Source organism: Chinchilla lanigera, unplaced genomic scaffold (genome assembly GCF_000276665.1).
Source record: "Chinchilla lanigera isolate Chin_1 unplaced genomic scaffold, ChiLan1.0 scaffold00008, whole genome shotgun sequence".
In the NCBI taxonomy this organism is placed as follows: Eukaryota; Metazoa; Chordata; class Mammalia; order Rodentia; family Chinchillidae; genus Chinchilla; species Chinchilla lanigera.
The window spans coordinates 23,569,050-23,595,269 of NW_004955409.1; the positions used below are offsets into that span (position 1 = coordinate 23,569,050).

General features: G+C 45.1%; 1 protein-coding gene and 1 long non-coding RNA gene across 2 annotated transcripts in view; both read right to left on the reverse strand.

Annotated features, from left to right (window-relative positions):
- Ttc6 (tetratricopeptide repeat domain 6) overlaps nucleotides 1–11,944 on the reverse strand; it is a gene marked incomplete in the record, with an annotated part of 231,700 nt that extends 219,756 nt beyond the window's left edge. The window contains 3 exon segments of the mRNA XM_013510165.1: nucleotides 1,080–1,371; nucleotides 10,751–11,079; nucleotides 11,767–11,944. Of these exon segments, the coding sequence (XP_013365619.1) occupies nucleotides 1,080–1,371; nucleotides 10,751–11,079; nucleotides 11,767–11,944 (799 nt within the window).
- Nucleotides 11,945–18,889: 6,945 nt separating this feature from the next.
- On the reverse strand, nucleotides 18,890–26,214 carry LOC102019478. Its single transcript, XR_001232654.1, has 3 exons — nucleotides 25,696–26,214; nucleotides 23,865–24,123; nucleotides 18,890–19,315 (listed from the first exon to the last, which is right to left on the reverse strand). It is a non-coding gene; the product is annotated as an uncharacterized LOC102019478 (long non-coding RNA).
- Nucleotides 26,215–26,220: the final 6 nt, after the last annotated feature.

Consider the following 26,220-nt stretch of genomic DNA (forward strand, 5'->3'; position numbering starts at 1 on the left):
CGCCCCGCGTCCTCGCGCCCCGCGCCCGGGCCGGGACCTGCAGTGCCGGACGAGTTGCGCGGAGTCGGAGCCGCGGGAAGGCCGGGGGGTGAGAGTGGATTCGACAGATTTTCTCCGCGCACCTTTCTGGTTTTTCCGTCGGACCCAGTTGGCCAGCGCCACTCACTAGTTGGATCAAACTTTAACCCAAGTCCTCCTACCCCGATCCTGTGGAGGTGCCACCGCGTCCCGACACTTTCCGGCCCCACGGCACACACCCTTTTTGCTTTTGGGTTTATTTTAAATCACGTAAGCTGTCGTGAGTAGATTTATGGTTTCTGTACACCAGACACTCTAATCACCCCGACACCCAACCCTTCCATCCAAAGCCAACGATAAAATACAGCCCGTTTTGGCAGCGGAACCGCGCCGGGGAGATGGCGGGGCGATTTTGAAGAGGAGAGTGTGGAGGGACGGGAGGCGGCGGCCGAAAAAGGCCGGACTCGAGCCGGGCCCTCTGCGGAAACCCCAGGGTCGCCCGCCGCCCCGGCCCCGGCGCGCACCGAGGAGGGGCCCGCCGGCGGGCGCGCTCTCCTCGGCCCCTGGCCCAGCTCCTGCGGCCAACAAGCGGGGTCGCGCCGACTTTTACAGAGTAAAAATGACGGTATCAGACAGACCGGGGATGGCCAAACAATCTGTTAGTAATTTAGCGGGATGGGAATTTCCTTTCTCGGGCCTGCCAGTGGAAGCGCTTTTCCAAATTTCCGTAGCGGGGGAAGCCTGCGATTTTACATAATGACTTCAGCGTGCAAGCCTTTCTCTGCACCCCTCCGCCGCCATCCACACCGCAGCCCCTCACTAAGCCACGGCGTGGCTCTCCCTGGACTCCCGCGTGGACCCCGGCGTCGGGTCCGGGCGGTTCGCCCTTCTCCCCGCGCGCGCCCCTTCCCTTGGGCCATTGCTCCCGCCAGCCCGCCGTCCCCACGCGCGCCTCCTGAGCCGGTTTTCTCCCTGATGCACCTCTGCCCGCCCTTCGTGCCCCTGCACCCGGTCTTGTGCGCCTCCGCCCGCCCCCGAGGACCTGAGCCCCCAGCCGGGCCGGCGCGCGGCGGCCGCGGTCGCGGGGCCCTCGGTCTGCAGCGAGCCTTCGAGCCCTCGAGGCGCGGTGAACAGCACGCGCCTCTTCTCCCTGGGGCAGACCGGGCCCGAGGCCTGGGGAGAGTAGTCAGAGCTGCCCTCTACAGCCGGCCTGCAGGCCAGCTTCTGCTTGAATTGAAGGAAATCCCTTTTCGTCTCCTGGCGAAGCTTCTCAAGCTCTTTAAACATGTAAGACTCTTCCCTAGTTTTCAGTCCGAAATGCTTCGGGATCATGGACATGTTGGCAAATTGGACCTGGAAGATACAGTAGATATATTTGTTGTTGATAAATAAGATTCCGGCTCAGCAAAGCTCCTCATGATAGAGCCTTGCTGTGCTGCCTGAGGCACAAGTGGGTAAAATCAGTAAATAATTTTAGGGCTGGGGCTATAGCTCGTTGGCACAGGGCCTGCACGGCAAGCACAAGGTCATGAACTTTCCCGGTACCAAGAAAAAAAAAACAATTTATATCTGTCTACTGACCTTTTCACATAAATCATGAAAGCCGTCCAAATCAGTAATCACCCCCACCACTGGGAGATTTGCAAGCCCATATTGGATTTACTTTAACATTTCTTCAGAGTATAATGTGTCCCACTCTCAGGCAAGAATGACCTCACTAGGCATAACCGCCGAAAACAGGCAGGGGCAGGGAAAATCCAAAGTAGCCCTGATAGGATACAAGGTCAACACACAAAAATCAATAGTGTTTGTGTACACCAACAATGAACTCCATGAGAAGAAAATTATAAACACAGTACCATTCACAGTAGCTCTGAGGAAAATGAAATATCTAGGGATTAACTAAGGAAGTGAAAGACCTGTATAGAGAAAAACTACAGTCGTTCAAAAAAAAGAGATTGAAGAGGACATCAGAAAATGCAAAAATGTCCCATTACTGGATAGGCAGAAGCAATGTTGTCAAAATGGCCGTATCTCCTAAACTCTTACAACAGACGCAGTGCAGTCCCAAACACACTTTCTAGGCCTTTACGGGTCTAGAAAAAACATACTTCATAGATCTAGAAAAAACAGTCCTAAAACTCATATGGAACCAGAAGAGACACAAAAAAGCAAAAGCAAATTGGGGCAACAAGAGCGAAGCAGGAGGCCAGTAATACCTGAGTTCAAGTTTGTATTACAAAACAGTAGTAACAAAGACAGCATAGCCCTGGAACAAAATCAGATCTGTGGATCAATGGAACAGAATAAAGGATACAAGAACATCCCCAGATACAGTCAGGCAAAAAGCATGTGTTGGAGGAAAGAAAATATGCAACAAGTGATGCTGAGAAAACTGGTTATCTCTTTGCAGAAGATTGAAACAAAACCCTTACCTTTCACCATATACTAAATTGAAAACAAAATGGATTAAAGATCTAAACATTAAACTGGAAGATAAAATAGGTAAAACATTTGAAGACAGGGCTAGGAAAGGATTTTCTAAACAGAACCTCAGTTGTACATGAAACAATAGCAAGAATCAACAAATGGGATTATATTAGACTCAAAATCTGTACAGCGAAATAATCAATCAGCAGAGTGAAGAGACAACTTGTAAAATGGGGGGAAATTGCCAGCTAAAGAAATCAAAATATTAAACCACCTTAAATTAAAGAGCCAGTCAAGAAATGGACAAAAGAAATGAACAGACACTTCACAGAGGAAGAAATACAAATGCTCAACAAATATATGACAAAATGTTCAACATCTCTGGTCAATAGAGAAATGTAAATTAAAACTACACTAAGATTCTGTCTTACTCCAGAAAGAATGACAGTCATTAAGAAATCAAACAATAACAAATGCTGGCGTGGCTGTGGTATAAAAGGAACTCACCTTCATTGCTGGTGAGAATGTAAACTAGTACAACCATTATGAAAATCAGTGTGCAGGTTTCTTAAAGAAATGAAATTAGAAATTCCATATGACCCAGCTATTCCTCTGGTAGGTATTTTCCCTAAAGAGCTTGAGATACACTACAGCAGTACATGCATACCAGTGTTTATACAGCGTGATTCATAATAGCTAAATCCTGGAAACAGCCTGTATGTCCATCAACAGATGATCAGATAAAGAAAGTGTGGTTCCTGTATATAAAGGAATACTACTTGGCTATAAAGAATGACAAGAATTATAGGAAAATGGATGCACCTGGAAAATATAGTGTTGAGGAAAACAAACCAGACACAAGCTTAAATGCTATATCTCTCATTTGAGCAAGGCAAATTATTAAAAAGAGAATAATAAAATATGAATAGAAGGGGACAAGGGGGTGGATCTCTTGAAATAAGGAAGTGCTCAAAAGGAACAAGGGTGGGGGTGAAGATAAGGAGAAGGGGAAATAAGTAAAATAAAGATACTCCATGTACAGGAACCTGATAACCTCAATGAATATGAACATTATATACCATACCATGTGCAAATATTAACAATATCTACAAGAATGAAAATCAGCATAGGGGAAGAATTAAAGGAAGGGGAAGATAAAGAGTTAAAAAGAAACAAGCTGTATATGTACATGTACCCACTCCCAAGATGATTATAAGCTGCATGTACTGCAAACATGTACTAATAAAATAAAATCTGTAGAAAGGAGCCCTTCTAACTGAAAACAGAAATCACCAACTGTGGCCTGTAGCCCAGCTCCAGCCCATAAACATGGTTTTCAATTATTCAGACTTTTTCAGAAATACTGATTTCTAGCCAGCCACAAATTTAACTTGGGAGACTTTTTAATTAAAAATCCAGATTTGCAGTTCCAAGGGGCAGGGGACATGGCTCTGGCAATGCAAGGGCCAAATCCCTCCTTTTCTGGCTGGATAAGTAGCTGTTTCCCTGTCCTACTCTCAGGTGTCCCCTTCCCTAAATGTGTTGCCTGAGATACAAAAGCTCGTAAGCTCATAGAAAGGAAGGGATGTGGTCAGCCTCAAGGTAAGCTGTAGCCAAAGTATTAGGCCTGAATGCCAGAGAGTTGTACTTTCTCTGTGAACTGCTGGATACCACTTCAGATCTTTAACAGAAAAGACAGTATCTACACATAACAAGAAATGTAATAAAGCTACATGAATAATTTTTAATTTTATTGAAATAACATAAGAAAAATTCAACTAAATAAACAGTTGATGTTCTTTACTTAGATGGTCAAGTGGTTTCATTGCATCAAGTTTTCTGAAATACTATGCTGGTTTAATGCCAGTACAAAAATCCAGAAATTATGATTTGGAATTTGAAAATTCTGAATTCATTTGAAATAAACAACAAGACAGAGTAGCCAAAATTTGGTGGAATCAAAATGACAGAGCAATCAGACAGTTAAAACTTATACAGAAAGCTGGCTTGATATTTTTTACTAATTTTGCATGCTTATATCTGGTAATCTGAAAAACTAATGTGAAGACAATAATATGCAATGTGCAATATAACAACCATTGGTGAATTCCTACCATCTTGTCTTGTAAAACTCTGTATCGTTTTTAATGCTTTTTTATTTTTATTTTCTTTAATGGTTTGATCAATCTTGCATTCTTTTTTTTTTTTTTTTTTTTTTTTTTTTTTTTTTTTTTTGGTTTTTCTCCGGTACCGGGAACCAAACTCACGACCTTGCGCTTGCCAGGCAGGCGCTTTTTGCCGCTGAGCTAAATCCCCAGCCCCCAAATCTTGCATTCTTACATCTAGCAATCTGAGCAACTTCATTGAAGATAACAATGTGTAATATAACAACCACTGTTAATTCCTATCATTTTGTTCGGAAAGCCTGTATCATTTTTATTGTTTTTGCTTTGTTTTGTTTTTGTCTATGTTGGTATTCTGCTATTGTTCTTTTCTATTACTATTCTCTTTAAAATAAAAAATATCTTTTAATACAATGGAGTACTACTCAGCTATAAAGAAGGATAAACTCGAGACATTTCTAGGTAAATGGATGCAACTTGAGATCATACTCATAAGTGAAATAGGTCAGACTCACATGTGTAAACATCATATTGTCTCCCTGATGCAAGGAACTGAAAAAGTAAATAAGGACCAAAATGTACAATGGATATTGTGAAATGGGAAGAAATTATTCAAAAGGAAAGAGAAATTAGGTTGGGGGGGACAGGGGGATGAAGGGAAAAGGAAAAAATATAAGATAGTTATACCACTAATTTCTCTTTAGAAAAGAGAATGTTAGAAAAGTTTGTGCTAATATCAACTGGAGAATTTTCTATGTCCATATTTTGTATTCTGAGTAACTACTTTGAAGATAACAATGTGCAGTGTACTAACTATTGTTATTCCCCTATCGTTTTGTTAAGGAATTTTGTTCAATTTTTTCCATAAAATAAAATTTTAAAAATGTAAACAAAGCTTTTGTAAATAAGGAAAAGAAGAAGGGTTGAAGGAAGGGGAGGGGAATGGGAAAAAAGAATAATGAATATATATCATGTACAGGTACAAATTCCCTATAATGAATGTGATCATTATGCATATCTAAAATGTACCAATAAACTTAATTAAAAACAGTAGGAAATTAATTGATTTAATTTATTAATCAATTAAGTTAAACTGCAAGAAATTAATTAATTTTATAATTAATTTTACAAATGCAGTCAGAATTGCAAATTAAATTAGTGCAAGTACAAAACTTCAACAGAACGCACTTCATTATTCTGGCCAGAGGAATAAGGGAATGAAGTCCAGGCAACAGCAATCATTGAGAAGGGAAAGAGAAATTCCAGAACAGAGAGAGAGGAAAATATTCTCCAATTCTGGGCCCTAAACCTCACCCAACTCTCAGGCTGACCTTTGAACTACATATGTGTGGGATAAATTCAAAGCAGCACAGAAAGGCTGAAAGAGCTGAAATGAGAATTAGCTGAACTGAATCACCAGCCACAGAGAGTGAAATCAACCTCACAGTGAGTGTCTAACCTGTCGCACCACCTGCTAAACGAAAAATGCCAACACTCTCTGGAGGGGACATAACAGGAGCCATGGCATACACAACAAAAATTCACAGTGTCTATAATTTAACAAAAAAAAAAAAAAAAAAAAACTGGCAGAAAGAAATAAGAAAATCTGCCCCATTCTCAAAGCCGGTCCAGAGATGACCCAGATATTGAAATTATTAGACAAGGATTTTAAAGCAGCTATTATAACTGTGTTCAGTGAAGTAAAGGAAAATATGCTAAAAGTAAATACGAAAATATTAATGGAGAAATAAAAATTTACTAATACAAATTTTATACCTGAAAAAATGTAATATTTTCAGCAACAATTTGGCTAGCAAAATGAGATGCCAGAGAAAAGAATGAACTGGAAGATAAATCAATAAAAAGTACATAATATAAGAAGAAAGAGAAAAAACAGAGCATCAAATCTCCATAGAGACAACAGCAATATCCCACTCCTGTAGGATAACTGATAGCCCAAAAGGAGAAGACAGAATGGAGCAAAAAAATATTTCTTTGGAAAAAAATGATACCGGAGAACCTCATAAACTTGACATAAATTCATAGAGTTAAGAAATGAGTGAACCCCAAGTGAGATAAATTGAAATAAAAGCTCCAAGTAAGTTTTGGAAAAACCAAAGGCACAGATAAAATCTGAAAGCAGAAAGAGAGAAACAATGCATTATTTAGAGGGAAACAACAATTGAAACTAGCATGAAATTCTAATTGGATAGCACTTAAAGCAGAAGACAGTGAAAAAAAGATTTGCAGCATACTAGAAGACAAAAAAAAATTGTCAACCCTGAATTCTGCACCCAGAGAGAGCATGTATATCTTTTCTATATCTAGCATTCTGTTTCTTGCATCTACAGCATCTCCTTTTTGAAAATGAAGGCAAAGGGCTAAGGATCTGCCTTGTAGTAGATGGTTTGCTAGCATGTACAAGGACATGGGTTTGATCCTCAGCACGAGGCAAGGCAGGGGACATTATAAAGGCAAAATGAAGATATAGTCAGATAAAGGAAAACTATGAGAATTACTTACCAGCCAAGGAGAACTACGCGAAACACTAAACGAACTCTTCAGTTAAAGAGAAATTATACCAGAAAGGAAACTAAATTCTCAAGAATTGAATGAAGAGAAAGCAAGTGCAAAAAGGTCATTTTCCCCTTAAGTTTTTAACCTTAAAGTATAAAAAAATTATAACATTATAGAGTGTGTAAGGAGATGTAACGTATATGATGCCAAAAAGCAAAAGATTGGTATGGAGTGCATGAGAGAACCACATGGCTGTCAAGTTGCTCCATTTTTTGTGAAGTACATCAGGGTTAATTTTAAACTAAAATATTAAGGTTGTATGTTGTAATTCCTAGAGAAACAATGTTATAATTGTTTACAAAGTAATGCAGAGAACAAAGAGATATAGCTATAAAAAGCCAACAGATAACAAAATGGAAGACAAAATATTAAATATTTAAAAATATTTTAGACAATAATGAAAGACAACGTATCAGAATATGTAGTGCGCAATAAGCACCAATTAGAAGAAAACTGGTAGCTTATATGCTTAAAACAAAAAGAGGCAAAGTATGAAATCAATAACCTTAAGAATCTGTTTTACAGCTCTGGGGATGTGCCTCAGAGGCAGAGAGTTCTTGCCTGGCCTGCACAAGGCACGACCAAAAAAAAAAAAAATCTGGCTTACAAAAAGAGCAAATATGTTCAAAGCAAACAGAAGGAAGGTAATAAAAAGTATAAAGACATAAATCAATTAAATAGAAAGCAGAAAACTGAGAAAATTAACAAAGACAAGAGCTGGTGCTTTAAAAAAATATATCAAAAAAAACTGAACCACCACCCTCATCCAGACTATTTATGAGATAACAAAACTCTCCAGTATCAAGACTGAGAGGAAGTTTTTACTACAGAACCTAAAGACATTAAAGGATGAATAACAATAGAACCCTATGCCAATATGTCTAGTAATTTAGATCAGATAAGCAAATCTCTGAAAGGTGCCACTTACCAGAATTAGAATAAGAAAATCTGACTATGCCTATGAAAATTTTATTTATTATTAAAATCTTACCACAGGATATCCAGGTGCAGATAATTCTCTCAAATATTGTAGAAAGAAATGGCACCAGTCTTATACAGATGTTTTCAGAAAATAGAGAAGAAAGATGCACTCATTTTATGAAATCCCTATAATCCTAATACCAAACCTGACAAAGACATTTAAAAAGAAAAAGAAAGAAAGAAAATCAGAGGGATGTATCTCAGTTGTAGAGTACATGCCTAGCATGTACAAGATCCTAGGTTCAATCCCCAGCAACACAAAAAAATCAATTAAAATTTAAATTAAAAATAGACAAAATTATATACCAATATCGCTTATGAGCATGGATGCAAAAAAGCTTAAGAGAATATTGACAAATTAAATCTAAACCTCTACACTTTTTAAAGTAATAATGTATTCTGACTTAATATGGTTTGATTTAGCTCTACTTAATTATATTGATTTGAATATCACTGTAATTAGCAATAGTAACACAGTGGAGGAGAAAAATTATCACTTCAATAGATAGTGGAAAAGCATTTGATAAGATTTAGCACCCATTCATGATAAAAAATAAATAAATAACTCTGAGCAAACAATGAATCATGAAGAGAACATCCTCATTACGATTAAGGGAATCTCCCCCACATATTTACAACATTATATTTATGCTTTCCCCTTAAAATTGGAAACCAGACAAAAATGCCTCAGTCTTACCACGTCTATTCAACATTGTTCTGGGGGCCCTGGCCACACAATATGACAAGGAAAAGAAATAAAAGGAATAGAGATTACAGAGGAAATGTAAAAGTGTCCCCATTTACAGGTGACATGATTTTTAGGTTAAAAACCTTGAAGAACCTACAAAACAGACCCTGGTACTAAGAAATAAATAGTGCAAGCCTGTACAATACAAAGTTGCCCAATAAACAAAATCAATTGCAATTTTATATCCTAATAGCAAAGGTTGGAATATTTTAAAAGTACACTGGTAACAGAAATTTAAAGACTGACATAAATGGAGACATACCATATCCATGGATTGGGAGACTCAATATTACTAACATGGTAATTCTCTCCAAATGGATCTAAAGAGTCAGTGCAATCCCGATCAAAATGCAGGAGGATTTATAAGATAGAAATTAGAAACTGATTGTAAAATGCATGCAGACTAAGATCACCAAAGTAACTTTTGAAAAAAAAAAAAATCAACACCTTACCCTAACCAAATTCAAAATTTACTATAGTAAGCTACTGTAACCAAGCTTTAAAAGTCTTAGAAAATGCTGAGTATAGGAAGCCAGACGCAAGAGTATGTATCACTGATGGTGAACCTTTTAGAGATGAATGGCCAAACTACAATCCAGAATCCACTTATTTATCACAAACTGCCAACAGCACAGTAAAACCTGAACACTGAGGTTTTAGTTCAGAAAAAAACAGCTCACACATTAACATCTTTTGCCTTTAAAAAAAACGAAGGCCTTCCATAGGTTTGCCACCACGGGTATGCCATATGCTTTTTCAGTGTAAAATTCTAGAAAATGCAACCGATTCTACAGTATCACAGCAAACAGTGGTTGGTTGGAGTAGGAGAATGAGGGCAGCGGTGGGTTGCAAAGGGGGCAGTGCAATGACAGTGCTCAGTATCTTTGCTGCAGTCCTTGTTTCAAACCTGCTAAAGGTCTTTAGAGTGTGTGGCTACGCACTGCACATCGAACAACTACGCACTTGTGCAATTTACTGAACACAAATTATGCCTCTATAAGGGTGCAAATAGGAAAAGAGCAATTTCACATCACACAGGTGAGGCTCGTGTGGGCAACCTAGCAAGACTCTGTCTCAACAACAACAAAAAATTTTAAGGACAAGGCTGCAGATGTAGTTCAGTGATAGAGTGCGGGCCTAGCATTGGTGAGGTGCTTGCCTAGAATGTGTGAGTTCTGGGATTCAATCCCGAGGTCAAAAAAAAAAAAAAAAATCATTTTCTTCAACATTTATATTTGAATGTTTAATAAAAAACTACTGTTCTGCTTTAAACTTCTGTACCGGAAGTTTACAATAGATTCATTGTGACTCAGTGGCCTCCCTGCCAAATAGCACTTGCAGTAAAACCACCGTGCCCTATGCCCGCCAAACCCAGGGAAGTGATCTGCTCTGAAGCTGGGCCAGCTAACCCGTGAGGAAGTAGTCAGGTTTGCTCCAAGCAAGCCACCCTGTGAAAGGGTAGCAGAGGTAGAGAGAACCCCTCCGCTGCGCTTCGTCAGCCTCCTAGCCTCTCCGCTGCCTCCCCTTCCTTGCCGCCCTAATCCCTTACGCTCCTTTCCCCACAGCCTGGTCTGTCGCAATCTCCCTTTCCCTTCCAGCCGGGTTTTCAGCCCCAGCTCCTCTTCAGCTGTGCTCAGCTCATTTTCCCATAGAAGTGAGCCCTGAGCACCGTCCAGCCCCAGAAGCCCAGAAGCCCAGCCCACGCCCGCACCAATGCCTTCTCAACCCCAGCCTGGGCTTCAGCCCCGTTACTGCGGGGCCCAGAACCTGCCTAGTGGATCAGAGGCGGAACAGAGGCTCCCCAAGCATCACCACCTCTCTCCCTACACCGTCGCAAGGAAGTCACTTGCGCCCCAGGCCGGCCTCCTCTCACCTGGCTCCGAGGCCGCCCCTGCGGTGATTCAAGTGGCCTTGCTGCGCCGGGGCGGCCTGCGGGGTATCCAACCTGCCCTTTGACCCGCAAAGGCCTAGCGAGACCCAACGGTTCGCAGGCAAAGAGGGGACGCGCTCGGTCGCCAGGCAACGAGCCTCTCGCCTCCTCCGCCCTAGTTCCAGCGGCACCGCGCCGCCCAGTTCGGAGAATCCGTGAGCTGTGCCGCCCGCCTTGCGCTCTCTGCCTCCTGGAACCGGCTCCATTGCCTCGGACTCGAAGCCTGCACCCTGGCCGAGGGCGGGTTTTCCCCAGGTGGAGAAGACACTGCTCTCAGAGTCTCCTGGACTGAAGCCGCCAGTACTGGCTCCTTGGGCCCAGCTTAACCAATGCCTGCTAAGCACTCTTGAACGAATAATGCTGAACCAGGAGACTTACAACCGTTTGCCTGCCTGTTTTTAAATGAACCTGTCTGCATTGGCAGTGGGTAAAGAGTACATTTCAGGGGCAGGCTTCCATAATGCCCACTGTGAGTGCATCTTGTGGGTGTTGAGGAACCTTGAAATCAAAAGCATGAGATTCAGATTTCTGGAAATTTCACATTTTAACCTTAGGTTCAGCCATATTCAGAATTTCTGATGTGCACCGAAAAAGAAAAAGTAGTAATTTGCTATATCTGTCAAACTGGATGTACACATAATTGATCCAGCAACTTCACTCCTGCAGTTGTGCATGCATGCCTTAGGTAGGAAAAAGATGTGTATTATTCATAGCGGATTTATTATAATAGCTAAAAGCTGGTAACAACCCGAATGTCCACCAAAATTGATTCACAAATTAACTGTGGTATATTGATGAAATGTGTACTGCACATCAAGGAAATGAGCAAAGTTCATCTTTGGGGAGGATCATAGATTAATTACAAATGTAATGCTAGCAGAGAAGTCAGACCCAGAGGGGTACATACTGCATGAGTCCCTTGTATACAGTTCAAATCTAGGCCAGCACAAAGCACTTACCGATGCATGACATACTACAGATAAACACAAAAGTATTAACCATCAAAGTACAGATAATAGACATCTTCAGGGGAAGGTGATGTTGACGGGTGGACAGTACTGCAAGAGTCTTAGGAAGCCAGCAATGTTCCTTTACCTCGCTGGTGGCTATTTGGGTTTTCTCTTTGTGATAAACCATCTGTGGAGGCAGGCACTTAGGTATCTTCAGAGTTTTAGGGGTGACACTTCTGTTCTTTTTTTTTTTTTTTTTTGGTTTTTCTCCGGTACCAGGAACCGAACTCACGACCTTGCGCTTGCCAGGCAGGCGCTTTGCCGCTGAGCTAAATCCCCAGTTCTAAACCAGGCTAGCATACTTAGCTTTGCCTCTTAGAGGAGATACTTCCCTCTGGGTGTCCGCATCTTCCTCTGTGAAATGGAGATAATAATCTTACATTACAAGTTTATTACTCTACTTTCCTCCCAAACATGCGTGTTCACAAGTGGTTGCTCAATGCTCACAAAATGAGAAACATTCTACAGAAAATCAGTCACATTCCACACCTGTGGGTGCTCTGTGGGGGCAGCTTCACTCTAAAGCATGGAAGTAGCCCTCCAGGTGAGGAGTAAATTGCTCTTCTTTCCTAATTAAAATACTGAGCAAAGAGTCAAATGTTTCTGAAGTCACTAAGTGTTCCTGGTACTATCCTGGGCACTGCACAAAAACCAGAACAGGCTGTGTTCCTAAACTAAGAGAAAGTTTAAATTATTGTATCTTTGAAGTACATCTACCATACAGCAAAGAAAAACTTGCATGATAAATAAATACTATTGATTAGTCAAGCACAATGGCAAATATCTCTAATCCCAACTACTCAGGAGGCCGAGGCAGAAGGATCACTTCAGCCCAGGAGTTGGAGGCCAGCCTGGGTAGTATAGGGAAAGCTCCATCTACCTCAGCCAAAATTGTTCACTGATATTTTGTACAATCAAAAAGGGTGTTAAGTATCCATCTTAGAGTACAACCCTTTAGCGAGTACTATTATTGTCTTTATCTTACAAATAAGGCATTGGTGTTGAAAGAGATTTTAAAATGTGAAAGAATTCTGTGAGATCCCCAGCTAATAATCCTGTGCTAGGAACCTGTATTCCAGGTTTATTTTCAAAAAGAAGGAGAGCATAAAGTTGTGAAGGAAGGGAGGAGAAAGAAGGGAAGGGAAAGAAGAGAACAGAGGAAGGAATGAAGGAAGGAAGGAAAGAAGGAAAGCAGGAAGGAAGGAAGGAAGGAAAAAAGAAAGAAAGAAAGAAAGAAGAAAGAAAGAAAGAAAGAAAGAAAGAAAGAAAGAAAGAAAGAAAGAAAGAAAGAAAGAAAGAAAAAGAGAGAGAGAAAGAAGGAAGAAAATGGAGAGGAAGGAGGAGGGGAGGGAGACTGAGTTAGTAATTGATCTAAAGTCATTTCAGATTCACTGTTGGTACTTTAATGCCTTCATATGAAAATATTAATACTTTGGTACCACTTTAAAAAGGAGAACTGGACTTAGAGGAGCAGCATAAAATCGTTCAGGTAGTTATGGAAACACTATGATCACACCTAGTCCTTGCCAGTCTCCAACAACCACCTATACCACAAGTAAAAGGCCCCATGTGATTGTCCAGCTTTCACGCCCCCAGAGTACCTGAGGGAGTACCGTCCAAACACAGCTCTCTGCATAGATTGCAAGTCTCTTCCCAATGAGGCTCTGCCCAAAGTCTTAAATGCGTGGAAAATAGAACAGTAAAGTATGTCCTCATATTAGGTACCATAATAAATTCCAACTGGATGAAAGACTGAATTGTATAAGGAAGACCTGCAAGCACAAAGCCATAAAAGGAAGAGCCTTTAAATAAAAATACTGATTTTTTTAAAAATGCATTAAAAATAACAAAATTATAATACAAATGAAAACCTGGTGAAAATATACAACATTATGTAGAAATGAGATGAAATCTTTAAATGAGAAACAGACAAATGCTCAAAGTTTTAATTAGGCTAAAGAAGGCATGAATGGGCAATTCCTCAGAGAAGAAATATGTCCCCTAGAAATAAATATTTAACTCTACTGATAACTGCAGAAATACAAATTTAAATAGTGTCACAATGTTCACTTACCAAATTACAAAGTTACTAACAGGCGGTTCGTAGGAGTGAGGGAGCAGGATCACTGGTAGATTACTGAGGGAGTCCTGGAACATGGTGAGTGGTAAAATGTCTAAAAAGCCTTAAGCATATGCATGTTTTTGTCTCAGCAATTTCACTTTTATGAACTTTTCCTACATAGAGGTCTGCAAATTTTGAAAATAGTGATATTGAAGCATTGTTTTAATCACTGGAAGGCAGGATTCTTTTCTTAAATGCACATCACCTATTGTATATGGAATTCTACTTGATGGTCACACCTAAATAATGGCACTGCTTAGGACTAGCCAAAACTGAGTTGTTGCCAGGACACAAGCGTGAAAGGAACAGAGCTCTAGATTTAAGGTTTAGCAATAAGAAAGCCAAAGATGTCCACACTTTCAGAAACATACATGACATTTACCATGAGCCCTCGGTCACTGTACCTAGTTCAGGGACCATTTACATTGATATAATTTACCACTAACATAAGTCTCACATTCAGCTCACTGATGGTCAGAAAAAAAAAAAAAAAAAAAAACTCAGATACTATCAATATTAGGTTTTAACATCAGGTACCTTCACAATGATACAAAATGCAAATCAGCAAATTAAAGCGGTGAGTACAAGAAAATAAAGTCCCAAGTTTGCTGCTCCCCTAGACCCAGAGGCAGCCCTGTCTACAGAAAACAGCTACAGGACCGGGGATATAGCTCAGTGGCATAAGCGCTTGTCTGGCAAGCCTGAGGTCATGGGTTCGATTCCCGGTACCAAAAAAATAAAGAAAGAAAGAAAGAAAGAAAGAAAGAAAGAAAGAAAGAAAGAAAGAAAGAAAGAAAGAAAGAAAAGAGCTACTATACAAGCCCTGGGGTGTTCTGTCTGCACCCCAAGATAGTGATGGGAAATGAGAGAGCCCTTTCATGAGTTAGCCTGTGAAGGCACCACCGGAAATAACCCAGGACTTTACAGCTCTTCCACGAGTCTCCAGTCCTCATCCCCCCAGGTCCCCAGAGAAAACACAGCATGCTCTAAAAGGTTCACAGGAAGAACAAAAAAAAAAAAAAGGTGGAGGAGAAGAAGAGAGTGGAGGAGGAGAAAGAAGAGAAGAGAGAACTGGGAGCGAGGAGCAGAAAGGGGAGGCGGTAGAAGAAAAGGGATTTGAAGGAAGTATTTTCACGAGTGTGGGTGGAGTTAAAGGGAACTACAAGACATCAAGGGTTCCCCAAAGGCTAACAACTCCAGGGGGGTATTACTCTCTTAATCTAGAGGGGCAATGGAAAAGGAGGGGCTCGGGGAGTCTAGGAGGGCCAGCACTGTGGAAGAGGGGCTCCTGCTAGTGACTGTAAACAGAGAGAGAGAATGCAGCGACAAAGCCACAGAGGTTGAGAGAGAAAGCAGGAGGAATAAGTACTCTTACCACTCACTGCCTTCCTAAGCTTCATCCCTGCACCATTGCTGTGCATGGCCAAACGCCACTGGAAGCCCAAAGGTAAAGAAAACTGGGCAACATGGCCCTTAAATGTCAGCCTCCCGGGGTCAAGAGTAGCTTATAGGAGAAAGCTAGAGAGAACAAGAGAATAACCAGCAGTGTCTCCCACCAAACATTACCCAAACAGCTCTAAAACCACAGAAACTAAAGCACTGAGGCAGTGCCCCTGACTCACGGTCCTGCCCTAATGGTGACTACCTCCAGCCTTTCCAGGCACCCTACCTACACCACCTGCCCCATAGTGAGCTGATGAGCAGATGCCAGACTTCTGGTCTGATGCCTAAACTCTGACATGGTTCTGATATCTAAGCTTAGGGAGTTCAGTAATAGACCCTTGGGAAGCCAGCCCAGGAGTATAGTGCCCGGCCTGATCTGGGGGTTCTTAAGGTCAGAGAAAAATAGCAAGCACTGGGCTGAGGATACAGCGCAATGTTAGGGTGCTTGCCTAGCATGTTAAGGCACTGTGCCCAGTTCTCCACAACACACACACACACACACACACACACACACACACACAGAATGGGGGTGGGGCAGAGAGACTGAAAGACTAAGCAGAAAGAAATTCTGGAGTAAAACCGCCCACTGGGAAAGAAAAGATACAAATAACACTGAAAAGCCTGGTCCAAAGCAGGTGTACTTGGCTGAAAATTAAAGATTTATTTTTCTTAGAGATAGAAGCTGCTGTTTAGCATTCCAGTTACACTTTACACCTCCAAAGGGCTTTGTTTAAGAAATACCCTAGAAATTTTGCTGAGTTTGAGGTCAAAACCATTCCTTTCCTAAAGGTAGGTATGTAAGACCATTGTAGGAGCTTTGTAGCCTAAACATTGAGCTTAGAGAACCCATGCCCAGTTTATGCTTAGAAAAACTAACAGCTCTCCCTAAGTAAGCTGTAAAAACAGAAGCTGCATTTAGCCAGAGATCACTGTCTGGGACCTCTGTGTAGCAGCCCACTTTCTCTGTGTTCACCACCCCCAATACCAATCCAAGGAAAATTAATATGCTTTGAAGCTCTGTTGTTTTTTTGTTCTCCAGTGAAGGAAATATTTTACCCACCTGGATTCTGATTACTTAGTGAAGCAAAATTTAAAACTTAGTAGAGCTTGTACATACAACCCTCTTAGCCCATTCAAGTTCTGTCTGAAATTTCCTTTTTTTTTTTTTTTTCTCGTATCAGGAATCGAACTCACGATGTTGCACTTGCCAGGCAGGCCCTATGCCACTGAGCTAAATCCCCAGGCCCCTGTCTGAAATTTTCAAGACAAGAAATTTCCACCCAAAGCTAAACTCCAGCCCTTCCTTATCTTCTCAGCAGAAGGGGTTAATCAATTCATGAATCTTCGTCTCAGCAGATAGATCTATATCTAGGGAAACCTTTTTGTGATTTGGTCTTTTCATACAGTATGTTTGTCTTAATTAAGCTTTGGCACCTCACTAAGCTTCCTTTCACATGCAAAGTAATATTTAAGGTCTTTAATATTTGAAGGATCCACCATAAGCCCAGCATGCTTGCTTCATTTCAGATGGACTTGCATTCCCAGGAAGAAACTTTTGGGGGGAATTGAAATCAAATAAATCTCAAAGACAGCAACTCAATCTTTCTTGTTATAATAACATCTTAGGTTTTTAGGATTTGAGAAAATGTCTAGGTGATGCTTCTCCAAATGAGTAGTAAATGGCTCCTTCTAATCCTGTCCGTGAGGAAGGAAGTAGAGGGAGGAGAACGTAGTCAAAATCAAGGGCATTTGTATCTCAATTCTCCCCACAACTTCCGGTGCTGAAGGTTTGAGTAGCATCTCAGGGGCCCAGACTCAGCTTCCTTTTCTGCCTCCCTCTTCTTTTCCTTCTCCTGCAGGGGTGCATCTTGGGTCCCGGACACAACCCAGGTTTTTCTGATGTTCCCATAGCACAGGTAGAGTGGAGAGAGGCATGCATGCTCAAGACCCCCAAAGACTGCAGATGGAGCCACTGAAGTCAGACAACCATTTCAGATCCCAACCGAGCGCTGGGCAGGCTCTTCAGGCGAGATTGTCCTTCCTGTCATACAGGGGCTGGGAGGAGGATAATTGTCCTGCTGGCTTGGGCAGATTCTGTGCAGCCCAAACAGATCTCTACTCCCTTGAGTCTCTTTCCCTCAGAGGAGCTTTAGGGGCCCTGCTGTAGTCTCTGGATCCCCCAATGGAAGTACTTTTCCTCTGTCGTCCATCAGGGACTCTACTGAGAACAGCCTCACCCCTTGAGAATATAGGGAGGGAAATTATTGGCAGAATCCAAAGGTCACTGAGACCCAGGCCCCACTGGCTGCCCACTCTCTATTCCAGAGCTCCTTCCACCTCAGTGACTGTAGCCAGAGGCACTCCTACCTCCAGGGAGCCAGGTTGGAGACCCCTGGCATAAAACTTGAAAAGGGAAAGGGTGGCACATCTGGATTCAGATCCATCTTTACCTGCCAGTGTCCCAGCGTCCGGCATTGCCCAGGTTCCCAGAACTCTGGGAAGGTCCTTTATTTGTGCTACCATTTAATGTGTACTTACTGTGCTCTCACCTGGTATGGGGTGAGTTCTAATATGCCTGCTGTATAGCTAGACAGAAGAATCCAGATAGGAATCCAGGTCTAATTCCGAACCCAGGACTTACTATCATGCTCCTTGTCTTTGCTTACTGTGTTGAGCCTGTCCTCACTGGAGTCTGTCTGAGGTAGTCTCCGAGACCCTCAGCCTCAGACATCAGGGGCCTGGTCAGGGCCAGGCACCAGCCCTGGCCAGAGAAGTATGTGAACACTGGACGGAAGCCTTGCTGGGGAGGCTTTTCCTGGACGTGCACATTAGAACACGTTCTGTGTCTTGCTCTAGTGTCTTTGGAAATATGAAGTGAAAAGCAGGAAGATTTTTGCCCATAACCTACCACAAAAGAAGAGAAACCCTCATGATGTGATTGCTCCAAATGTCTTTTCTTGGGGTAGAGACTCTGCCACCTCAAGGAGCTGACCCTTCCCCATAACAGTTTCTGTCCTAGGTTCACACCGGTCCTCACTGCAGTGCGCAAGGAAGCTGTACGGCATAAAATGCTTTGCGTCCTGCAGACTGGGAGTTAATCAATGCCAGGTACAGGGACATCAGGTCTGACGCTGTCGCACAGCCACTCTGGCAGGTTTGTTCCTACCACTGACTCTGGGCTTTGAGCCAAGCTCATCATCTGGTGAACGGAGGATGAAAGTGCGGCTCTGCCAGCAATTTTGATTCAAGTTCAGTAGCATTAGGACCAAACTCCTGACTGTGCTCCCCACACCCCAACTCTAAGCCCAGCAGATATCACCACACATCCTCTCTTGCGCTGGCTTCCTCACTCTCTCCTCTCTGGGGACAGTGGCCCGGTTATTCCCAGTCCAGCACCTGCAGGAGTGTTAGACGCTCTAGTGTACACTAACCTTCAACCCCAGCTCTGCACTTTATTTATTAAACCCACTTCTCGTGGAGGGAGGTCTGCAGGGGAAGGGTCATGAGGCGGTCAGACAGGACTAGCCATTCACAACTGAAGGTGCTTCTGCCAGGTAGAGGCCAGTGGAGTGAGTAGGATCCATGCACAGATTGCAGCGTCCAAAGTATTTGAAAGAAAACAGATCTATACCACAGCCATTGGAATCCTGAGTCTCCAAGGTGAGGAAGGCTGGACCTGAATTCAAAACCCCTCTTCTGGACAGTAGTGACCAAGTCCAGTTGCGGCATAGCCGCTGGAAGAGAAGGTGTCTGAGACCAGAGGTTGTGGCCCCCACTGGGGACAGCAGCGGACTAGGAGACAGCCAGGACAACAGACAGACGGAGGTGCGCAGCCACTGGTGCAGCCCGTGGTGTCCCAAGTGACAACAGCCCAGAAGAGCAGGCAGAGGCATTTCCTTTCAAAAGGACAGCCTCCCCAAATCCTTGCTTTCACTGGGAATGAAATTTTAGGAGAAATACTCAGTCAGAAAACTGAAACCAGGCGTATGCGGTAATGCCTTGCAAAAACACAACAGGTTCCAAGAGGGATTGATGGTCCTCTAAGAAAATCATTATATTACACAGGGAAGGTGTATAGAATAAAATGCTTTGTATCCTACAGACTGGGAGGCAATCACTGCCTGGTCATTTCCAGCGCACTGCCCCTTGCCCTCGTCCCCGCAGAACCTGCACTCGGGAGGACCACACTTGTGACTGTCCCTAAGCAAACTCACCCTTCCTGGGCCAGGCTTAGGGCCCCAGGCGCCCCCCAGTGCTGGGGCTGGAATGCAGCGCGTGGCAAACCAGGCTTGCAACCTCGCCCTAGCTCTTTTGCAAGGCTTTTCCCGCTCACTGCGCAGGCTGGGCTTTATTTGTGTGCCAATTTAAACCTATTATTTAAACATGGACGTTTCTTTTACAGCACTAGGTGAAATGCTTTGCTTGATGGAAAATTGATGGGCTTCTTTAACTTTTAATCAATAGCTGCGATTGATAGGTGTGACAGCTGCCTTTTCAGAGTAAGGAAAAATGGAATATTTGCCTTGGGTCACACACTGACCACCCTATATAGGCAAGGCGTGGCTGGTGATTCCACCCTTGTCCAGATACCTGGGGAGGGCTAGTTCCTGGTTTAATAATGTTACCTGGTGGCTTTGGTTAAAATCAAGCATCCATAACACAGGAAGTGCCAGGCTAAAAGGACTGGAGAATCCAGGGTCCTAGGCTCAGACAGGTGCCTGTTCTGCCAGAAATCTGTCCCTCCATTCCTTCAATCCATCAGTTGGGCTATTCACTCCACAAGCCCTCTGTTTTCACAGTGCACCAGACTAAAGTCCTCTCCCTTGGAAACTTTAGAGGCAGCAGATGTGTTTTATTTGTTTATTTTGTTTTTTTGTGGAGTGAGGGTCGATCCTGGGGCCTGCACATTGAGGTACATCCCAGGCACTTTTCTAAACTATATTTTTTCTTTTGTGTTGTTTTTATCTTGAGACAGGATTTTACTAAATCACTAAGTCGCCCAGGCTGGACTAAAATTTGTGATCTTCCTGTCTCAGCCTCCTAGAGTGCTGGCAGGATATGGTTCAGGATTCAAGAATTTGAAGCCAGCCTGGCCAGTCTCTGAGTTAGGATAGTTAGTTGGTCAATGGATTCAACAAATCTTTATTGAAAGTCTGCTTCACTCCCAGGCTGTGCTCTAAGGCAGGAATCCCAGCAGAGACCTGGGAGGGGGAAAAATGACAAAGGAATTTCGTTTGCTATAGGGGAGGGATAAGAACCCATCCTGAACCTAGAACAGAAAGTAAACCTCAGGTCTGCAAATTCTCACCAGGAACCCAGAGAGCTACTCTGTTCTGGCCACGACAGGTAACATCCAGTGGTGGCCCTGAGTATCCTTACTTTGACCCACATATAATAGGCAACCAGAGCCAGAGCATTCAGAAAGTAGCTGAAGTTTCTGCAAATTTCCCTAGTATCCTAGCAAAGCAAGTGTCACCAAGGGGCCCCTTCACAGTGACTCTGTTAGAAGCCAACTCACTGCAAAGTGAGCGCAGCACTAGTTGTGCTCTGTGGCTCACAGGACAAAGGAAGTTTTAAAATTACAAATGCACCACCTTTAGAGCAAAACTTTGTCTCGATGTTTGCTCTGGAATAAGTGTTGAAAGTCCTCAAAGCAGCCACCCAAACAGTGCCCTTCCAATCAAATTTTAATCTCAGACTGTGAGTGTGGCCTCCCTCTCCTCCTGTCAGTAAATTAGTCATTGTATTAGTACAAAGCACAATTTCAAAATTAGGGGGGAAGATTAAGAGACTAATATAATAAAATTATTGCCTAGAATGCATTTTAGGGTTTATTTTTCCCGTGCAGGGTGTGATGTATAGGATTGATTGTCACAAAAGCATCTGTTAAATGGAACTATGTAAATTTGAGGGTAACCACATTTGGTTAGCCAAAGTTAAGGCACTAGGGGTGACCGTGGGAAGCTCCTCTTCTGGGGAGGGAGAGAGGGAGGCAGCTCCGATGGACTGGAGAGGATGACCCAGGAGAAGAAAACTGAACACTTCTCTACGATCAGGAAAGATTTAGGTTTAAGCTGCTGGCCTGGAAGCAAGAGATGAACGTAGACTTTTCCAAAGCCCTGGGCTTCCCTCACTGCTCCGCATGAGCGCGGCTTCTGCCTTGGGAAGGAGTTGGGGGTCTTGATCGACCCTCGCCAAGGGGCTGGGCTTCTTGCCTCCTCCTCCTTCTCGCCTTGATCCTGAACAGGTCACGCACATCTGAGCAGCGGGTGGGAAACGCTGCGATCTCAAAGCGCCTGCCCACTCTGTGACACACAGTAGGACCTCAAGTGCTCCTGGTCTCTTTCTGTCCTAACTCTGACCTAAGTGGTGTCGTGTCTCCCGGAACTTTCCAACTCAGCGTGAAGCGTGCACTTCCAGTTCCTCCGCAGAACCCTAACTCTAGCAGTTCTGAGGTACGGGAAAAGCCAAAGGAGAGCTCGGGCACTGCGGAGGGAGTCTGCGCTCCCCAGGAGCAGGGCAGCTGCGGCTGACCGGTGTGCATAAAGCAGTTGGTAATTGGGGCACACCACCCAGCGACGTGATGCCGCCGCGGGGACACATGTCCGCCCCAAGTCCGCTTCCCGGCCTCAAGGGAGGGAGGGGGCCTGTTGGACTGTTGGACACTCAGTTTTTCCTTCCAAGACTTTGATTGCCCAAGAGGGCAACCGGCCCTTCCCAACATTTACCATTTGAATACATGAAAATGTGAGTTGATTTTGGCAAGGGAAGCTCGGTCACGGCCAGAGGGAAGGTTCTGTCGCCCGAGGGTGAGGCCAGGTGGGGAGCAGCTCCGGCTCTGACATCCGGCTGCGGGCGGGCCGGGTCCCGGGACAGGGTTTTAAACCCGGCAGCGACTCCAGAAGTAGAAAAAGAAGCAAATCCAATGACTGTTTTTGTTTTCAATAAAATAAGCGAAAGCCCCGGTTGTGTGTATGTGCTGGAAACACACACACGAACACACACGCACTGCCAAGGGTGCCTTCAGAACAGTGGAGGATTCCGCAGAGAACTGGCCAGACCAGGCAGGTCAGCGGGCTCCAGGGCCCCTACCCAGGGGAGTTGGACGCTTGTGAGTTGTGAGTTGTGAAGCCCCTCATTAAGGACTTGGTGGAAAGGGTAGGGAGGGCAGAATGAGGGTGAAAGGACCAGGGAGCGGCAGCGAGGAGAGAGAAGCTCGCAGTGGTCCGGCAGCAATGGGCCCCACGGGCCGGGACCCCGCGCCCCCGCGCACGCAGGCCCCTTCCCCTCCCTGGCGCATACTCGGGCGGCGAGGGCCGGGCACACTCAACGCTGGCAGAAGCTTACAGCTCCCGGCCTTCCGCGCCTGAGCTGAGCCAAGGCCCAGTCGGGGTCGGCTTTGAACCGTGTTAAAGACCACAGGTCTTAGTTTCACTGCGTCTGATTCTTTCCTGCAGGAGTAGGATTTAAGCTTCTTATCTGCGTGGGGGGTGGGGGCCGCGGAGGAACTCGGACCACCCGGCGCCTAGCTTGACTGGGCCCACCCAGGCCTTGACACGATCGCAGGCCCGACGGGGAAAGGTCGGCGGGGGAAAGGGCGGGCGGAGAGGTAAGCCCTCCGAGAACTCCGGGGCCACCGCAGAGGTCTGACGCCCCAGGCCCTTCTCCTGCCTACCATCCCGTTAAACTGGCTCCTGCGCCCCAACAGGCCACCAGCCTGTGGCCTTTCCTTCTGTCTGTCTTCGTCCTGCGTTCTGCTTCTCCTTTCCTTGGGAATATTTGCAGAAAGGGATCCTGAACAAGTCACGCTGAGAAGGGTAAGCTGAGGCAGGCGAGTTTCATCACTGGACCCTATGCCGCCCCTCCTACAGCCGGACTTCCCAGGGAGCAGGCCCCAGGGCACAGAAGGAGCTGCTTCCGGGAAGGGCGGAGCCGTTTCCTCTGTCCCAGCCCCAGGAGTCCCACTGCACGCCACGGTCAGATCGTCCTGGTCGCTCCACAGGAGAAGCCCGCCCTCCCAGCTACCTAGGCCGCTCCGGCTACCGCAGACCGGCAGACCTGTCCTCACCCAGGCAGGTCTGGCTCAAGACGCCCCAGGAACTGCCACGTGGCTGCTTTCGTGGCTCCCCGCCCTGAGTCCACCCACCCTCCCTCCCAGAGTCGAAGACAGGCTTAATGCCCCTAAAAGCGCAGCGCAGTCTTTGCGAAGCAGTCGCGTCAGGGCATATTTGGGGGAAGAGGCTGCAAATGAGCAGGATGAGGCAGCTGTCCACGATACCTGGCTGCTAACTGGCCCGCAGCCCTGAAAAAGCAGCACTGATTTATGTAAGCGCCTGTGTTTCCCTCGTCAAAGACTCTGCTGATTCACTTCGAAACCTCAGGGAAACTAGCCGGCATTTGTTACATTAAAACCTCACCTCCCGAATTTTAGGTGCCAAGGAATTCCACTACTGAGGTGGACAGAGACCGGAAGCTAACCGACCTGCCATCTTTCCTTCGTGGCCTCGGGCAATTCTAAGAACCAAAATTTCTGCTGCAGAACGCGCGTGGGATTCAGTCCAGTCTCGCCTAGGGTGCTCGCCTTGGGCACCTGCGAGAAAATCCAGCGTTTCGTCTCTACGACAGGAGGCGCTGTGTTCTCGGGAATCCCTCAGGCCAGCCGTGAACCCGGGAACTTCAGAGCTGATCAAGACTAAAACTGGCAGTCGTTGTGCACCCTCAGCCTTGAGCTTTGAAGAAGCCTGTGAGAAACGTCCATTGCCATGAACAAGGGATCTTTTTTGCTTGTCTGAAGTTGACTTTTTAAAAAGAGTCCAAGTAGGTTGGGGGAAATGAGCTAAGAGAGAAAATTAGTTGATATTTTAATCGACTTCTTTAAGGTGCCAGGATTTTTTGTTTGTTTGTTTGTTTGTTTTTTCCTCAGAGCACTAACTTTTTGTGCACTGTAAACGCTATTGCGAAGTTGTTACAACCCATAGAAAACACTGTAGTCTCGACGTTGTAGGACAGCCAAGAGGGCGTTGGAGAATCACCCGCGGGAAGGAACAAGGAAGTTAGCACTCAAAGTCCCCGGCCAGACTGAGGAAGTTAAGCATCCGTGTACTTTACACTGGAGCTGAGGTCCCGCTGCCGATGGGAACTTTGCACAAGAGAATTGGTTGCTGACACACATTTGCACGTACATTTACACAGTGATGGGACCAACTTGTAGTCATAGAACCAGTCTGCAGTTGGGGGGGGGTTCTTGCTAAGTTCCAGGGGGGTTTAATTTCATTCTTATTCCTTTCCTCACAAAGTGATGCCCCCCTCCCTTTTTTGTTCAAAAAAGAATTGTAATCCAATGCTTTTATCTTTTTTTTTTATTTCCTCAACTGCACATCTTCACCCTCTCTGCTCCCCTGCTGACTTAAGAGATTTGTTTGGTTCAAGGATTTAACGTGATTCTCTTGCCAGATTTCAAGGAAGAAAGGTTTAAAAGAACAAAGCACGGGGGGGAAACGAGGTATCTATTTGGAAGACAAGTTAAAACACATTGCTTAAAATGAGATTAATTGCATTTTAAACTTTGCAAAACAAGAATATGTTGCAAGGTCTTAGTCACTTTAGGTTTTCTTTTATTGCTACTTAAAGAAACTTAGTGATTCTACAGGAGAGTAGAACACACACGGTCAGTCACACGCACACTCAGAAACACACTCCGTTACACATTCTCAGAAGCAAACGTCCAGTCACACTCAGACACACAAGCACTAAGTCCCAGCCTATCACCAACTCTGTCCCCAGCGTTCAGTCTCCAGTTGGTCTCTCTTCCCAGGATACGTGAGCAACCCTCTACCGAGCGGCTCTTAGGAGCCAAGAGGCTTTGCATGGAGGAAAATTTCCCAGAAACTTCAGAACTGGTTAGGAACCAAGCAAGAGCCCGATTCCTAGGCCAGCCCTCCCAGGTCGGAGACCTGACCAGGCACCACTGGCTTGGGCCTGCCCCGTCTTCAGCAATGCAGATGCGTTCCCGAGACTCGACCCTTGCTCTCCCAGCTAACTCCGGTGTTTGGGAAGATATCCCCTCCCCCTGACCTTTCCCTATCAGAAACCAGAGGGTCGCTTCCAGCTCAGTCTCCAAGCCCGCTGAAGGGGGGTGGGAGGAGGAGCCCGGGAGAGGGAGGACGCCGACTGGGATCCGCCTGCCCTATCATACAGACATCTGCTCTCAGTTCCTTCCTCTTTATGATCGCTGCAGATGACAAGGGGAGTGGAGTGGACTGAGGCGGAAAAAAAGTTATGTCATAAAGATATAAAACGGTGTTGTGACTCACCTGCTGTTAGCCGCAGGTACGAGTTTCGTGGCAGCGCCTCCGCTCTGCTAGCCAGGAGCCCGGGTCGGCCTAACGTCACTCGGCTGGGCTGACTCAGATGACCGGGTTTCTAGTGACGAGGCAGAAACTAGGGCTTTTTCCTTTTTCTAGCCTGAAGCCCCTGGGGGGGAGGGGGTCTGTATTCTCCCGTCTTCCCAGGTTGAACTTGGGGTCAGCAACGGGGGGTGGGGTGGGCAGAGAACGGGCAAAAGAGCCTGAGGGGCTCGGCACGCGGCTGCAGTCCGGATCCAGAGGGTGGCGAATGCCTCCGGGAGGGAGCTGAGGTCACCGGGCACGCACGATTGCGGAGTCGGGGCTCCGCCGCCACCGCCCCGGCCGGTCTTCGGCTGCGCGGTTCCCAACCGGAGTCCTGGCCTGCCCGCCCTGCCCCGCCTATCTTTCTTTTTTTCCCTTTCCAAAGGGGGTTACATACACACGCCCGCCCCGTTTCCCTCTTTCCCTAGCCTCCGGGCTTAAACCAATTAC